The 18,821-nt window shown below is 36.8% G+C and overlaps 1 protein-coding gene across 1 annotated transcript in view; it reads left to right on the forward strand.

Annotated features, from left to right (window-relative positions):
• The first annotated feature begins 1,136 nt into the window (after positions 1-1,136).
• STRADB (STE20 related adaptor beta) overlaps positions 1,137-18,821 on the forward strand; it is a 33,433-nt gene continuing 15,748 nt past the window's right edge. The window contains exons 1-6 of the mRNA XM_044667458.1: positions 1,137-1,197; positions 2,380-2,460; positions 13,287-13,389; positions 14,790-14,911; positions 15,396-15,504; positions 16,257-16,380. Of these exons, the coding sequence (XP_044523393.1) occupies positions 1,186-1,197; positions 2,380-2,460; positions 13,287-13,389; positions 14,790-14,911; positions 15,396-15,504; positions 16,257-16,380 (551 nt within the window). The 5' untranslated portion in view covers positions 1,137-1,185. The remainder of the gene's footprint in view (positions 1,198-2,379; positions 2,461-13,286; positions 13,390-14,789; positions 14,912-15,395; positions 15,505-16,256; positions 16,381-18,821) is intronic.

Below are 18,821 nucleotides of genomic sequence, written 5' to 3' on the forward strand. Positions count from 1 at the left end.
TTTGGATCAGAGGACAAGTATTTTATCATTTACATCATTGATGTGGAAGTTTTGCAATTTTTTTGTTTTAGGAATTTTTATCAATTTTACCATTTATGTTAGATCAAAGATGATTAAGAGTTGCAAACGAATCAATATATAGTTTTCTTCTGTATCTGTCATGTCAGAAAATGCCAAAAAAAAAAAAAAAAGATAAGAATTTCGATTAATGAGAACCTTTCCTGACTGCTAGGAAATAAAATAACAATTGTATTCATGAATTTCTTTTACATAGGATCATAATATAATAGATTTAGAGTGAGAAAGAACCTTTAAAGAACATCAAATCCTAACCCTCTCATTTTACAGATTAGAAACTGAAGCCAAGAGAGGCCCAGTGATTTGCCTAGGGTCACACAACCGGTAAGTATTTGAGGTAGGATTCGAACCCAGGTTTTCTTGATTCTGGAAAAGAAAAACAAACAAACCCACAAATACATTTTCCCCAAAGACTAGAAAAAATATCCTTGTAGTTGTATTTCCACATATGACATGATCACAGTTTGATATGAAAACATAACCCATGAGGAACCTACACTAATCTTAACTACCCTTAATTTTTTTTTAAACCCTTACCTTCAGTATTGACTCCAAGGCAGAAGAGTGGTAAGGGCTAGGTGATGGGGGTTAAGTGACTTGCCCAGGGTCACACAGCTGGGAAGTGTCTGAGGCCAGATTTGAACCCAGGACCTCCCGTCTCTAGGCCTGACTCTCAATCTACTGAGTTACCCAGCTGCCCCCTACCCTTGATATTTGATTGCAATATCCTACCATAATTTAATGAGCTGCTAGCCAACATCACAAATCAGTTATCTTTTGCTATAGATAAAATAGATTTCCTTTACAAACAGTTAAAGATAAATATCATAAATTATTTCTGGATACTTGTAGTATCAGAGGATTTATAACTGGAAGTGGGAGGAGTATCCCATAAGTCTCCTAAACTAACACCTTTTACAGACAAGGAAACAGGCCCCAAAAAGTTGTGTTTCTACCTAAAGTAGAAAGATGTAAATGTAAACATAATTTCTTTGTTTTGTTAACAGGAGAGTTCTGTTTCCTGTGAAAGGAAATGAAGATAAAACTGAAATCCTTAACTATAAATTAGATGGATTTATGTTATTTTCTGTGAACTAAAGTGATTCAATGTCTCTTCTGGTAAGCTTTCATTTACTTTGGATTTTGTTTTGTGCCTTTCATAGTTCCTTAACCAACCACTGCCATATCAGATAGATGTGCTTAGCTCCCTTAATGATATTAATTTTAGTAGTTTTAAATAATTGCTATCAAAATGTTTGAAAACAGTGTCCTTAAACATTTTATGACTATGATTGTCAATACCACCATCAGACTCTTCCATCTTCAGCTTAGCATAACTCAAAAGCCACATATTCATAATCTATGACTATTTAAGTGAATAAGGTATTCTTATAAGATATATCATGCTGCAAGAGAGAAGAAAATTGATTCTGGAATGAAGTAAACAGGATAGCGAGTAGATCCTTCTGGGAAAAAGAAAACAAAGAGATCCTCTCCATAGTTCAAGTGAAATCTTAAGCAGTAAATGAGAATTTATGATTCCCAGAGGGGGAAAGTCATAAGTTGCAGGAGGGTGTAAATTACAGAGCTTCTACTAAAATAATTTAAAATTTGCTTCAAATTAGAATGATGAGGGTATATACCTGAGAGACAATGAGGTGGTCCAGGAGACAGAGTGCTGGACCTGGAATTAGGAAGATCTGAACTCAATTTTCACCTCAGATGCTTAATAATTTGTGTGGTCACCCTTGGCAGGTGACTTAAACTCTATCTCAGTTTCCTCATATGTAAAATGGGGATAATGATAAACACCAAACCCTCAAGATTATTGTAAGAATAAACCTTAAAGCGCTTTATATATACTAGTTGTTATGATCATAGAAGCCAAAATGATTCAAGATGAAAAAGGAGATTATATAGTTATGGGTAGGGTAGTAAACTAAAAAAAAAAAAATACAAACTACCTGAGAATAATAAGTAGAAAAATATCTAGCCATCCAGCGCAATTCACTCTGAATGGAGTAGAGTAGATGATGAAAGAGATGTGAAATATAATATGGAACCATGTAGTCGGGAAAAGAGTAAGACTTAAAAATCTACTCAAAATAATGGCAGTTTCTTTTACTTACCTCGTTCCACTTCCTACCTTCATTTTCGGGTTTATATTTAGTTGCCCCAGGCATTCATGGCAGAGCATGCTCATGTTCCTATTCCACATCTAGCCTGTAGGTTTTTTGCAATCATGCTATTTCCCTACCTCTCCACCCCAACCATTTATTCATGTAATTCTAATTTTTTAAGGATTGTTTCTGTACTTCACGAACACAAGTTGAATCAATCAGAATTGAAAAACAGTCTGAAACCAGCATCCACCAATCCTTGGTAAGAATAATTATTTCTACTATGTTATTATTAAAATAAATTATTCATATATTTGAATCTAAAAGCATACCTATGATATTTTCTTTCCTTAATTTTTAATTTACAGATTTATCAAGGTAATGAAAAATGTCACACAACTATCTTCTTTACTACCATAATAAATTTAATTATATAGGGCGATTACCAACAGGTTGTTTATATAGGTTGTTTTTTTCTCTCTGTGGCTTGCTCATCTTTTTTTTTTTATTAGTCTTATTAATCTGTATTACTTTATGATAATTTACAATATAATTTATATTCAAATTGGACTCTTCCCTTCCCTTTTCATTATATCCATTAGCTAGATACAGCATCTTCTATGGCAAATTCCATCTGCTCTGCACACCATCCATACTCTTATTAAATGTGAAGCGTGGAAAATTATGCACTTGTTATCGCATCTTCCTCATTTCTAACTGCAAAGCCAGGCTAGAGAGAATACAGGCATCATACCCTCTTTACTTTACAAATACAATATCATTAGACTCTTTCAGGAGTTTATACAGTATGCCTTGTTCATGTGAGCTTTTGTAGAGCAGGAAGCTGCATAGAATGCTTGGAAAAACCCTGTCACTCCCTGATTCATGACTGAAGAAGGCATGTTGTCTTATGTCTTTTATAAGCTCAATATTGTAGCAGAATCTCACTTCTTTTGCAGATCTCTAACTGGGTCCTTGAAATAACACTATATAGTTTTAAACATATGGCCTATTTTGATGGAGTGGGTAGGGAAGGAGATGAAATTTAAATATAAATTGCTTTTTGTTATCTGATGGTAGCTCTATATCAGTGATTCCCAAACTGGGCACCACTGCCCCCTGGTGGGTGCTGCAGCGTTGGCAACAGGTACATTTATCTTTCCTGTTAATTGCTATTAAAATTAAAAAAAAATTAATTTCCAGGGGCGCTAAGTAATATTTTTTCTGGAAAGGGGGCGGTAGGCCAAAAAAGTTTGGGAACCACTGCTCTATATTGTCCTTTCCATATGGCTCACTTGTGTCAGTTCAACTGTGGTCCCAGAGAGATTCAATCCAATTAATGAATTCTCCTGATAGTGTTTTTATCCAGCCCAGATTTCTTTTCTATAAGGATACTGTGAAAGTTTCCAGGTGCCTTTCTAAAATCAAGAAAATAAGAACAGCCCATCAACTGATGTCATTATTTGATCCATGTCCAAAATTTATATTCTAAGTGCTTTTTGCATTTGGTCCTTAGAGTTATAAGAAAAGATAGGGGCAGCTGGGTAGCTCAGTGGAGTGAGAGTCAGGCCTAGAGACAGGAGGTCCTAGGTTCAAACCCGGCCTCAGCCACTTCCCAGCTGTGTGACCTTGGGCAAGTCACTTGACCCCCATTGCCCACCCTTACCACTCTTCCACCTATGAGACAATACACCGAAGTTAAGGGTTTAAAAAAAAAAGAAAAGAAAAGATAGCACAAGAGGATTGGACTAGGTGGGAGAGCTTTGGCATTTCTAACAGGATAGAGTTGAGAAGTTCTGATCCATTGATTGATCAAGGGAGACAGTTTCCCCCACCCCCAAGAAGATCCACTGGTGCAGAATTTTCAACAATGTAGAGTATTCATTTCCATCCAACCTCTTGACTTGGGGCACTGGAGGAAATAGAGGGCCTGGAGGGTATTTTAATCTCTCAGAAACCTGGTGACAAGTGCTCACTCCACATGTTGATATCTGCTGTGTATGCTTCTTCACTGCCAACTTGTGATGAAGCTAAGGAGCTGGCACTAAGGTTGGCTTCAAGCTAGTCCCCAGGACCCCAGTCTCCAGCTTCAGAATCATAAATTATCTGGAGAGAATCATAGACACAGGCAGTAGAGAGCCTGGGCCAAAAGGGACTTATATACACATCACAGAAATCCCTCAGAGTTCCTGGAGCTCAGGACAATCAATGTAGTAGAGTTTTCCAAGGACACTGTGCCTGGCTGAGAGGGAACTCGATGCTTATTTCATAAGAGGCTGTATGCTAAGACTCCTGACTTCACAAGATCATCGATGTCGAGCTGGAAAGGTCCTTAGAGGCCGTCTGTCGAAGTCTTTCATTTTTCCAATGAGGAAATGAGACCCAGAGAGGTTTAAATGACTTGCACCAGATCATACAAGTGCCAAGTGGTAGAGTCGAGATTCAAATCAAGGTTGTCTTACTTTAAGTTCCATGGTTTTTTCACTGTAAATCACCAGGTGGTTGTGAGTAGTACTTTTGGCCAGGCTTGAATAACAAGAGAGGTAGCTTGATGTGGTCAATAGAAAATTGGCCTTGTAGCCAGGAAAACCTGGGTTCAAGACCCTCCTTGTAGATATACGGGCTTTATCCCCCTGGGCAATTAATTCAATATCTCAGTGCCCCTGTGGAAATCTTTAGGATTAGAAGTTGTATAACTACATTGGTAGAAGGTATTTAATCTGTACACTAACCATAGGTCCAGGAGAAGATGGGGCTGGGTGGTAGGTGTGGAAATGGAGAACATTGAGAGAAGGTGACCATGGTGTAAAGAAAGCACTTCAGAGTTTGCAGTGAAGGAAGAGATGGAGGAAGGCTGGCAGAGAGAGACTGAAAGAGGAAGGAAAAAAGGAGGGTCTGTCAGTGGATGACCTAAATGTTTTTAGTGAAATATAAGGTGAGGTCCTTATTTTGAGAGGGTGACGGAGGGTCGCCATGGAGGCTTGAGGAAAGACAAGAAGGTTTGGAACAGTCACTGTGATGAGAGGGATAGGAGATAAAAGGATTACTTACAGCTGTTTCATCATACATTTTTTAAATGAGGAAAATATAGTTCAGCAAAACTAACCAACATCAAAAATGTCTGGCATTATTTGCAATGTACCACAACTCTAACTGCCCAAACCTATGAGAACATTAGGAAGTAACTTCTCTTGTCTCTTGGAAACTGGCATGGTCATTGCAATTTTGCAGCAATCAGTTTTGATCATTTACTAAAGTTCTTTGTGTTTGCATCGTTTTATTAGTGTATTGCTTTCCCAGTTCTGCTTATTCTACTTTGTATCAGTTTATGTGAATTTATCCTTGTCCTGCCCTTGCTGAGCCATTCCCAGGAGGTAGAATGGAAGATACCAGTGGACATGCATTATAGCAGCCTCCAAAAAATTAAGAGACAAGAAGCCTTCTGTGGGGCAGATGGGAGCAGGCAACAGCATCTAATAACCAACAGGGAACTCAAAAAGGACTGAGAGGTGTTATCAAAGGATTTTTTGATAGGAACAGGAAATGGGTGAGTTGCATTGGAGGGAACTTCCAAACAGATGCCTTTGAATATTTGAGGATATGTTGTCATAGTGTTAGAATTAGGAGGGACTTTAGAGACGGTCTTTAATTCCTTTGTTTGACAGATGAGGAACTCTAGAGAGGTGAAGTGACTTACCCAGTCACACAACAGCTGTTACTGTAAAAATAAGGCCTAGCACCCAGGTCTCCTATATCTGAGTCTAATCTTCTTTCTATCTAACAATCCTTGCTGACTTTGTGTTTTTTTAACTTTTACCTTCTGTCTTAGAATTAATATTAAGTATCAATTCCAAGGCAGAAGAGCAGTAAGGGCTAGGCATTGGGGGTTAAGTGACTTGCCCAGGGTCACACTGCTAGGAAGTGTCTGAGGCCAGATTTGAACCCAGGACTTCCTATCTCTAAGCCTGGCTCTTTCTATCCACTGAGCCACCAAGCTATCCCAAACCTTGCTGTCTTAAGACAGCAAACCTAAAGCAAACATTCTTGCAACCTTCACCTTTCCTGTGTTTTAGCCTTTCTGTGACCTCTCTTATAGGTTCATGCCACTTATTTATTTTTCTGCCAGGCGGTAAGAGGGGAGAATCTAGATGGGCAATGATGAGGGCCTGAAGTATAGAGAGAAGGGCTAGTGAGAGATGTTGTGGCCATAGAAACAGATGAGTTTGGGATAATACCAGATTATAAACCTAGGAGACAGGAAAGAGGATTCGATAGAAATAAGGAATTTTGGAAGAGGATAAGGTTTTGGGGAAAGGATAATTGAGATGTTTGGTTTTATTTTTTTAATTACAGCTATATGAATTAAAGCAACAAAATTTTATTCAATTTGTAACATCCTCATGAACTTTTCTGTTCAGTTTATCATATTTCTTTTTTGGAGTGTTGAAATTTCCCATAGCTATTGATTTTCTACAAAATACCCTTTGCCACACTTCATTTATAAGTTTAGGTACTATGCTTTTAGCTACATGGGGCAGCTAGGTGCCACAAGGGATACAGAGCTAGGCCTGGAGTCTGGAAGAGTCATCTTCCTGAGTTCCAATATGGCCTCAGACACTAACTCTGTGACCCCAGCCAAGACACTTAATCTTATTTGCCTCAGTTTCCTCATCTGTAAAATGAGGTGAACCATTCCAGGATCTTAGCCAAGAAAACCCCAAAATGGGGTCATTAAGAGTCAGGCACAATAACTAAACAACATATTCTCAAGATCTCTTTATCATCTCTGATAATCTGATAAGGACAGTTTAGTTGATAAGGCAGTAATGGACACTGAAGATCTTTTAGCTCATGCTTCCAGCTCTGTCTCCAGGAGCATGGAGTTTATTATATATATTTCAAGACTCATTTCACACAAAAGAACCCCCCCTGAAACTTTGCAGATGTGCAGAAGTTATAAATTATGTCATATCAAAACACAAAAGGTCTCATTAGCTTCAGAACAGACCAAGGACAGGCTGAATTTTGACTGGGTTCTTATCAGAAAGCCAAGTCGGGGAATATTTTTCTCAGGGTTGAATTGCTCCTGCTAAGGTTTTGGCCTTGGCTATACCAGGCAGCTGCATTCCTGGCCAAAGTGGGAGAGTGTTAACCTTTTTTTTTTTCTTCTTTTGATTTTGCTTTATTGTTTCTTTTTTTAAAACATTTATTAATATTTATTTTTTTGAAAAGTTAACATGGTTATATAATTCATGCTCTTACTTTCCCCTTCACCTCCCCCCCCCCCCCGGACTCCCCTTTCCCCCTCCCATGGCTGATGCCCATTTCCACTGGTTTTAACATGTGTCATTGATCAAGACCTATTTCCAGATTGTTGATAGTTGCATTGGTGTGGTAGTGAGTGTTAACCTTTTAAACGCTGGCCCTCTAGGAACCTAAAGCTCTTCAATAAGGCCACAATACTTTTCAACAAGAAATCACAAGGATCACAAAAGGGGTCAAAAGAGGAGTCTCAGATTTTTATCTATTCTCTTATTGGCTTCCCACATTTCCCTCTTTTCTTTAAATTAAAATGATTTATTTCACAGGAAAACTTTTTAATAATGAAAGGAGTCATCAATTAGTTATAATCATCAGCTATAGCTGGATCTGATAGGATTTACAGATTAAACTGTTTATTTTTGCTCTCTATAACATATTAGGGACATATAAGTGTTTAACATTCTCCCATAGGTGGTATCTTCAATTTTGACATTTCTCTTAATGCTTTCTAATTTGAGTTCAGTTTTGTATGAAAACAGCAACATAACACCAGACTTTCTGAAGCCAGTTGAAATACAGTAAGTTTTAGTTCATTCTCTTACCTTAAATCTACGTCTTTATACATTAAGTGTGTTTCCTGTATGCAACATGTTAGCTAACATTTCTGTAGGCCTTTAAAGTTTAAGAAGCACTTCACATGTATTATCTCATTTGATACTTCTTATGATGATAATGGCTAACATTTATATAACACTAACTTATGTACAGGCATTGTAAAATGTGTAAGCATTTTACAATTATTGTCTCTTTTGAGTTTCACAACAACCCTGCGCAATGATTATCCCCATTTTACAGATATGGAAATTGTAGGCAAACAGAGGTTAAGTGACTTGCCCAGAGTCATATAGCTGGGATGTGTTTAAGGCCAGATTTGACCTCTGATCTTCCTGACTCCAAGCCTACAGTTCTATGAACTATGGTACCCCAGCTGCCCTTTGAAGTGAATCCTTTTGTTGTTGTTGTTGCTATTATTCTTTCTGTTGTGGGCATTACATGCATTTATCATAATCTTCACTTTACCGATAAGGAAATGAAGTCTGCCTGTTATCATCCTTTGATAACTTCAATAAGAAGACACTTAATTATAGATACAGTCTAGAACCCATTGTACTTGGTTTCATGACACATCTCTAGCTCTTGTTTTTTTTTTTTTCCCTCCTTTAAACCCTTACTCTCCATCTTAGAATCAATACCATGTATTGGTTTCAAGGCAGAAGAGCAGTAAGGGGCTAAGCAGTGGGTTAAATGACATGCTCAGTCACACAGCTAGGAAGTGTCTGAGACCAAATTTGAATCCAGGATCTCCTCTCTTTAGACCTATCTCTTGATCCACTGAGGCACCCTACTGCCTCCTACCTCTGTCCTCTTAATGTTTCTGTGTATCTTAAGCTGTTTCCTGGTTGGCTCTGCCTTCAACAACTATTCGAAATTATATGAATTAAGTGGCTACATTTTTTCTTTGAAAGCATTGCTTAGCGGGAGAAAGGAAAAGAATATATTGGGAAATGTAAATGATATAAAGGCAAGATATCAATAAAAATTCACTCCCCTCCTAAAAGTGCCGTGCTAAAGAAAAAAAAACACTATAAAATACATTTTCTGAACACAAAGTCCTTTGTCTCAGTTTTCAGTGTATCACATTCTAGCTTGTACCATTTCCTCATTTTTCGTAAAAAGATCCATGTAATTCATACCTTTAATTATTCAAATTATCTTTTAATTTTAGTTTTGGTAATAATATCCCTTTTTGAGTTGAATTTCAGACTCATTTCTGTTGGGGTAAACTGTGACTATTATCAATTTATAATTTGTCCCTTTCTCATATTTTTAAGAAATTTTCTTAGTTTCCTGAAGCATGGTAGTCAGATTTTTATCCAGAATTGTTTTAAGGAAGTTTGATAATTATTAAACTTTCTCTCCAGGCTGTGTTGTCCAGATTTCTCATTATTCATATGTGTAGATTCCAATTTTTTCCTCTGAATATGGAATATTCTGGGCATATCTTTTTGCTTAGTATCTTAGGATGATACCACCACTTTGTCCTATGAAATATTTTGTTCCATTGAGTATTGTTTTGTATTCCACAAATATTTCTAAACTTGAATTTAGCCATCATTCTGTCCCAATATTTCTTATTTATATCAATTCCTTCTTTATTCTGTGAATTTTTTTACTAATTTAATTTCTTCCTTCAATTTTTCAGTTTGTTTATTTTGACAAAAAAGCTGTCTCTACCCCCCTCTCCCATCTAGTGCTTCTGTTGGTAGTGTTTAAATATGTTTTTCTTCTTGTGTTTTTGTCTCTTTTAATTCATAATTTTTTAAAGTGTACCAGGCATTTTTTGTTGCTTGTTCATTTCTCTTATACTTTTGTTCTTGGCAGGGGTGAGGTTATATCTAGTGATGCTTTTGAGGAAGGAATTAAGAAACACTGCTTTATTACCTAACATTCTATCTTCCCCAAATTTCAGATTTGTGTATAAATACATGTTCTTTCATAACACCAGTGAGTGCTACTATTTCCTTTTTATTTTCTTCTCAACATTGCCATATCTATTGTCATATTACCATGATGCATCCTCCCATTTCAAGTCTCAGCTACACCTGCAAGACTGTATCTAATTTCTTGTGCTAAAATATGAAATTTCTTTGTTACTATGCAGTGATATGTATTTGAGATGACAGGTTTGTTCCCAATCCATTTCTTTGTTTTTCCACATGAGGATTTTTGGATTCTTCCTAATTTGCTGCTTCTTTCTATCACACCTCTTGGCCTCTATTCATTTTAACATTTAATGCCCAGTTTCTAGGAGTTTTAACTGGGTATTTTTTTTCCCTTCACCTGACTCATCACATATTTTCTTCCCCATTCTCACCCCTCAATATGTAACATTTAAACTCTCTTGAACAGGTAATAAAATCTACTGACACATTTTTCATTCCTTCATAAGATGTACTTATGTTTTTGTTAGGGTCTCGTCTTTTTTATTCTGAGACATCGTCCAAGAAAAATTATGTTCAGGTCTTCAACATACCAGTGTGGCTATCTCTTCACTTTCCTGGGCTTTCTACCTACCTCATAAGATTGTTGTAAGAAAATTACTTGTTAAGCTTTAAAGTACTACATAGATGTGAATTGTTTTTACTCTATTATCTTTTTTTTTTTTTTAAATAAAAACCCTTACCTTCTATCTTAGAATTAGTACTAAGTATCAGTTCCAAGGCAGAAGAGCGTAAGGGTTAGGCAACTGGTGACTCGCCCAGGTTCACATAACTTTTTTTTTCCCCCAAAAAACATCTCAGTTATTTACTTTAAACAGCCCAGATTAATGAAATTACAGCATGTTTTAAAGATGAGACACACTTCATGGTCAAGTAGCAGCATGTTCGTGCACATAGCATTGAGTCAGGGACTTCCTCTCTCCAGGCCTGGCTCTCTATCCCCTGAGCCACCTATCTGCCCCTTATTCCATTATCTTTTGAAAAAATATTCAGAAGCAAGTCCCTGTTACCTTCTCAAAATCTTTCTTTTTTCTTTGCTCATCTTTCTTGATCTCTCTGTGATATTTAATCACCTCTCTTACTTGCTACCTTTCCCTTCCTTGGATTCCATGATAGTGTATTCTCCTGGTTCTTTTTCTACCCCTCTGACTTCTCCTTATCCTCCATTAACTTTTTATGAGATCTACCAAACTGCACTCCTTGCCTCTCTTCACATTTGTTATACCTCCTCCCTTAGTGATCTCTTCCATTCTGATAGCTTTGGTTAATGTCTCTTTACTCAGTACTCCAAAATCTCTCCCTCCCTCTCTCCTCAGAGGTCTGGGCCCATATTTTCAATTGCCTCTTTGACAGCTCCCCCTTGACAGTCTACTAATATCAGGTTGAATTTCTGCAATATTGAACTCATTATCTTATCCCCTCAACCTGCCCATTTCTTTAATTTCTCTATTTTTATTGATAGCATCTTTCCAATGGCCCAGTTTTATAATCTGTCATCTTTGACACTACTCTCTTATTCAGTTCTCTCAATCCCCAATCCAGTTAGTTACTAAGTCATGCCATTGCAATGTCTCTTAGTCCATCTTATCCTCTCTACTACAACTCTCCTAGTTTAGGCCCTCATCTTTTTTTTCACCTAAACTATTATAATATCCTTTCAATTAGTTTTTCTTCCTTCGGTCTATCCTCTTTCCAGTTCACCCTGAGCATAAGAATGATGTAGTTATTCTTAAGGTAGTGCCCTGATCATGCTACTCCTTTATTCAGAAGCCTTCATTGCCCATTAAACATCAACTCCTGGCTCTGGCATCCTAACTCACTCCCCAAAACCAGGCTCCAACCTACCTGTTGAATCTTATCTCATACTGTTACCCCTCAGGTAGTCTACATTTTAGCCAAACTGGATTACTCTCCATCCTGCCCTCTCCCATTCCAGTCTGCTGAGGCCTTTTCTCTCCTTGAAGGCCTCAGCTAGATAACACTTCCTTTCCCCCCTCCTCTTCCATGAAGCATTCTCTGACCCTCCCCTTCTGCCAGGGAAAAGTGCTCTCACTCTCCTTGAAACATCTTATAACACTGCCTGAACACCTCCTTTGCATTGAACTTAAGTTCTCTTATATCTTCATTATTTCTGGAGAAGACTGACAGAATAAATGCTGAATAATTGAATTCTGACCTTTGGGAAGATTAGAAAAAATCCGTTTTCCCAAGTTTGTCTGTTTCCTACTCTTGACTTTAAAATCTTCATGATTTTCCTTCCAGTTGTTCATTCTGATATGAATTCATAGATGTGGGTGGGTATGAAGGGCTTGTTTAGCCTTGACTGATACCTTGACACATACTGGATACAAATTCAAGGAAGATTCCATCTTCCCTCGTTATTCATTTCATCCTCTCCCTCTCAATAGGGAGCCACCAACCAACCAACCTTGACCATCTGTCTTTTTCTCCTGTCCTTTTATATACAAACAACTTCCAACACATTTTTCCTTAGTGAGGCTTTGCATAGATCTGCTTCCTCAGAAAGTGTCTGGTCATTCTTCATGGAAAATGCCTGCTCATGTGTGTTGTATAGCCCAAGAATACAGTTTCTTTCTCTACAAAGTCATTATCTGCCATGGTCCTGCCTCTTGACTTTTAATTCTCACTACTTCCTTACACAGTCAATTGTGACTTCCTGATTTATTCTTTCTGTCTAAAAACCCTTTATCCTTTCTAATAAGTTCAATATGGATGGGCCTGCCCCAAGCATTCAAGAAGGAACACAAACATACCATGTAGCCTACAGGTAGCAGTTCTTTTCTTTTTTCCTTTTTTTTTTAAACCCTTACTTTCTGTCTTAGAATAAGTACTATGCAGTGGTTCTAAGGCAAAAAAGCGGTAAGGGTTGGGCAATGGGGAGTTAAGTGTCTGAGGCCAGATTTGAACCTAGAACTTCCCAACTCTGGGCCTGGTGTGGCAATTCTTTTGAAGTCTGGAGTATCCAATGTCAACAGACAATCTTTGGTTTCCTCTGTAAACACTTTTTTGTAAATTAAAGAGAATTATTCCTCTCTAATGTATTGACTTCCTAACCTTTGTTGATAGTTATTGATTTATAGTTAGCTGGTAGCTCCCCTCTCTTTCAGAATACCCTTAGAGGGGTTTTATGTTGAAGCCAAATTCTTTATGCTTTATATAATCAAATGTGTATTTTAATACATCTCAATGACATAAATAAAGAGCCAAATCAATTTGTCATTTTTAAAAAATCTTTTTTGTTTAGGTAGATGAGCCAACCTTCTCTTGGATACCTTCCTCTTCTGGAGGCAGAGAAATACCATTATGCTCTTCCAATGTTTCTCACTATGAACTCCAAATAGAAATAGGTAATAATTTTCAAGCCCAGTGAATTTATCTATTCAGTTGTTAAGCAAAATGTATCGAGTGCCTGCTAGACATTATTCATTACACTTGATGCCTAGGGAGATACAAAGATGAAAATGCCACCATTTCAGTCTTCAGAAATTCAACAGTCTAATGGGGATGTGTTAATTAACAAATATACATAGTAAAGCATCCAGGTAAATTTGAGAAGTGAAAAGTGCTAGCAGAGGTCAAAGGCAGAAGATATCATGGAAGACTTCATGGAAAATGTAGCATTTTAAGCTAAACTTTAAGTAATTGCTATAATTTCTACAGATAGAGCTATAGAGAGGAGTTGTAATGAATAGCACAATATGACTTAAAAAATAATAATGGCTTGGCTAGAGCAAGCATTATATGAAAGGAAATAGTATAAGATATGTTTGAAAAAAGAGGAGCCATGTTTTGAAGGTTTTTAAATGCAACTGTGGCACAGTAAATAAAGAGCTAGTCCCAAAGCCAGGAAGACCTAGTCAAGTTACATGCTGGCTGACTGACAAATGATCAAGTCACTTTAACTTCTCAGCATTTTGGGCAGCTCTCATATCATAAATTATAAAGCAGTTGTCATTCTGCAGTCACTGAGATTTCCCCATAGCAGGTTAATCCTTCCCCAAAACCAAGGAAAATACATTTTCTACTTTTGGAAAAAGTCACCTAAGAAACAACTTTTTTATGGCAGAAACTGCAGCATGTTTTATTTTTGTATCACAATCTTTTCCAAATATACTCTTCCTTTTTTCCAAACCCAGCAAGCCTTCTCTTTTTCTTTTTTAACTTTTTTAAACTCTTACTTTCTGTCTTATAATTGACACTAAGTATTGATTCCAAGGCAGAAGAGTAGTAAAGTCTAGGCAAAAAGGACTTGCACAGGTCAAACAGCTAGAAGTGTCTGAGGCCATATTTGAACCCACAACCGTCTGTCTCTAGGTCTGGCTCTCTATCCCTTGAACCAACTAGCTGCCCCTAAGCCTGTCTTTTAATAATGTTTAAAAGAAAAAAGTTAAGCAAAACCAACCAATGCAGTGACCTGATCTCAAAGTAGATATAATATTTTATATCTATATTATCTGACCTCCATAATGAAGAAAGATACTTTTTCTTCATTTTTCTCAGAACTCCAGTATTATTTTGATACATCATTAAGGAATTAGTCCACAAAAATTTCTCATTTGTCATTTGAGTTTGACAATATAATCTGAAGCAAAAAAATTTTTTTAGTTGTCAGGTGAAGCAGGGGAAGTAGACCTTAGCAATTTTAGATGAGGTCATTTGATTAGGAAAAGGAAGTGGGCTTTAGAAAATACCTTATAATTTTTTCATTAAATGAATTAAAAACATCAGTTATTATATATGATTACAGGAAAAGGATTTGACAATTTAACTTCGGTCTACCTCGCACGGCATACTCCCAGTGGAACATTAGTGACTATAAAAATTACAGACCTGGAAAATTGCTCTGAAGAACATTTGGAGGTTTTGCAGGTAAAACATTATTTTCAAGGCTGATACACTTATCATAAGATCTGTCTAAAGAGATAATTACAAGTAACGGTTTTTTTTGATAGGGCGGAAGTGTTCTGACCAATGATTTTTAGTTTTGAGAACTCCCACTGAGGAAAGTCCCAATTCCTTGAGTTTTCCAATTTATAGTCTGGTCATCAAGTGGTTGATTAATTTGCCCAAGTTCACCTAACCAGTGTGTGTCAGAGGAAGAATTGGAATCCAGGTTTTCCTTAGTTCTTGTACTCACACTAAGTAAAAGTACAAATTGTGTACGAGAGAAAAATAAACACAAAAAGTGGAGTCTTTCTTACTTGTTAGCAAAATTATATTGAGTATCATTAAATTTTAATAGTATTCCACTATCGGAATAGGATCATTTCTCTAACAGAGTCATTAATATTAAACTTTCCAAATTTTAAATTTTTTGTATCTTTTTTGTTGTTTTTCTTATTTAATCTCCTAGAAAGAAGTGATACTCTCTCACTTTTTCCGGCACCCAAACATTACAACATACTGGACAGTGTTCACAACTGGCAGCTGGCTTTGGGTTATTTCTCCATTTATGGCTTATGGTAAGGATAGTGATTTGAGAGAACCAAAGATCTCATAGTTACACTCAACTCTTTAATTATTTAAGAGTAAGAAGCATTTTGTAGTTGTTTTTCTGTTATGTCCAACTCTTTATGTCCCCATTTGGTGTTTTCTTGGCAAAGATACTGGAGTGCTTTGCCATATCCTTCTCCAGGTCATTTTACAGATGAAACTAAAGCAAACAGGACTAAGTGACTTGCCCAGGGACACATAGCTAGTAAGCATCTGAGGCCAGATTTGAACTTGGGAAAAGGAGTCTTCCTGACCGTAGGCCCAGTACTCTATCCACTGTGCCACCTAACGGCCCCATTTATGATTTAACATGTACTCTTTTGTAGTCACAATGGTTTTTTTTTGTTTGATGTTTGATAATGTTTCTAGATCTTTACTAGATCCTTTTAACAAAAATGCTTGTGTGATCACTAGTGAAAATTAGGTTGAAATCTAGTCAGAAACTATAGAGGTTTTTCTTTAAGGAGGACTAAAATTCTATATTAGCTCTGTACAAAAGAATTGCAAACCCCTTCCAGTAATGCTGATTGTTTGCCTGCTCATTCCCTGGTGTGGTTATGCATCAGTAATAAAAGATTATTCAAAAATAAAAGTAATTTTACTTTGAGTAGGAAGATCTGGGCCTCGAAGAATAGCAAAGCTTTTTAAGGCTGATATGAAAGGAGAAAACATCCACTTTCAAATGTTGACCTAAATAAAGATCTGGGGGGGCTTCTTTCAGGTTCTGCAAGCCAACTCTTGAGGACTCACTTTCCTGAAGGAATGAGTGAAACTTTAATAGGAAACATTCTCTTCGGAGCAGTGAGAGGGTTAAACTATCTGCACCAAAATGGCTGTATTCACAGGTATTTTTACTTATTTCTATTTTACAGAAAACTTAGGAGATAAACCACTAGTAAAGCCTTTTGGATGGAGAAAATCAGAATAGAAAGGAGGGGCAGGAGACCAGGTAAATGGGAAAAGGGGGAGGAAGGGATCCAAAGATGCAATGGATGATCAATATGTTGATATATGGATGGTTCTCTATTTTATACTAAAACCTAAGCATTGAGTGCTGCTGCAGCTTTTCCCCTAAGGAGATCAAATAAAGAAAAAAAGATCTATTTGATAAAAAATATTTATAGCAGCTGTTTTTTGATGGTATAGAATTGGGAGCTAGTGGAGGATACCCATCATTTGGGTAAAGGCTGAACAAGTTATTACATGTGAATTTAATGGAATATTATTGTTCTATATAAAACAATGAAGGAATGGTTTGAGAAAAATCTAGGAAGACTTGTATGAACTGAAGCAAAGTGAAGTGAGCAAAATTAGAAGAAGAATTTACACAGTAAAAGCAATGCTGTAAAGATAATCAACTTTAAAAATTTTAATAACTTTAATGCCACCCCATTTCTGAAGGATTCATAATGAAACATGGTATTTACCTCCAGACAGAGAACTGATGGGTTCAGAGTGCAGATTGAAGCATTCCTTCTTTTCCTTTGTTTTTTTGGGGGAAGTGGGAAGAGATGGAGGAGATATGACTAAAGCAGACATTTGTTTTTCATAGTTTTACATATTTGTAATAGGTTTTGCTTTTCTTGCTTTTTCATTCAATGGGAAGGGCAGAGGAGGAGAGAGAGAAATTGGAACTGGGGTGGGGGAGGAATTAAAAAGTCTTTTTGAAAGGGGGCAGTTAATTAGATAGTAGATTGAGAGCCAGGCCTAGAGACCAGAGTCCTGGATTCAAATCTGGCCTTAGACAATTCCTCACTATATGACCCTAGGCAAGTCACTTAACCCCCATTGCCTAGATCTGTTAACCCTTCTGCGTTGGAACCAATATGCAGGATTGATTCTAAGAAGGTATGGATTTTTTTTTTTTAAATGAAAGAAAGACAAAAATGCAAAAAACAACTCTATGGATTACCCAGAATATCTAGGGAAAAAATGTGCTTTGATGAACTGAACTTTCTATTTAATAATGTTTCTCAACTGTTGATGGTGATCATTGCTTCCCTTTCTAAATAGAGATTTGTTCAAGAGGGCTTTAAATTACACTAAAAAGTGAGAAGGGAAAAAAATTGTCCAAATACATCTGCTCAGCCAACTATAGAGATCAGCAGATATATAAAAAATGGCAGTGAGGCTACAATAATACTCATGGTCTTAAAAGTCTACATAGAAACTAGAGGGCTTAATAGAGGATGTAAATTTAACTCCATAGGTATCATTGAGACTTGGTGGCAATATCACAGCAAGAAGAATCTCCTTGAATTCAAAGGAACAGAACAGATATGAAGCATAATGGTGTAATATACTTTGATTCCAAAGATCTAGATTCAAATTCTGGTTCTGCTTAATCATACCTATATGACTTTGGTATCATGTAATTTGATTCAACAAACCTTTATTATTTTTTTTAAACCCTTACCTTCCGTCTTGGAGTCAATGCTGGGTATTGGCTCCAAGGCAGAAGAGTGGTAAGGGCTAGGCAATGGGGGTTAAGTGACTTGCCCAGGGTCACACAGCTAGGATGTGTCTTGAGGCCAGATTTGAACCTAGGACCTCCAGTCTCTAGGCCTGGCTCTCAATCCACTGAGCCACCCAGCTTCCCCCTCAACAAACCTTTATTAAAAAAACACCTACTATATGTAAGTCACTATGCTAGACAATAGAGATACAGAGACAAAAAGGAATTTACATTCTACTAGACCTCACTGGATCTGATTTCTATAAAATAAAGGAGTTGGATCAGATGCTTTCCAAGGACCTTGTCAGTATGAAATTCTATAATCCTACTGGATTAGATAAGAAATAATATTGCACATGAAAACAATACAATCCTTTGAAGAAATCTGCAAACCAGAGTAGATAAACATGGTGGAGAACTGTAGGAAGAGAAAGAAAGAATTGTAGTATATTAGATGTTCTGTTTGACTAAAAGGAGGAATGTCCAAATATCTGCTGGTATACTCTTCTAAAAGCAAAATGGCTAAAAAATTCTTTTTGGAGAGAGTCGATCATTTTTTTTTTCTTCGAAAGACAACAAGAGCAATATAGGAAACAACAGGGCTAAAATAAATTCTAGATTTTGAGAATAGATTCATAGAGTCAAATGGAAGAAAAGAATGGCTCCAGTAGCCTAAATTCTATTTGAGAAAGCTCTAGATGGGTGATCCATTTTCAAGAATAGTAGTCTGGGGTGAAACACAAGTGATTCTGAAGCCTAAGGAAAGGAAAAATGACCAATGTAGTTTTACATCAACCCACTTAGATTTATAAAAAAGATATGGACAGAATA

Source organism: Gracilinanus agilis, chromosome 3 (assembly GCF_016433145.1).
Source record: "Gracilinanus agilis isolate LMUSP501 chromosome 3, AgileGrace, whole genome shotgun sequence".
Lineage (NCBI taxonomy): Eukaryota > Metazoa > Chordata > Mammalia > Didelphimorphia > Didelphidae > Gracilinanus > Gracilinanus agilis.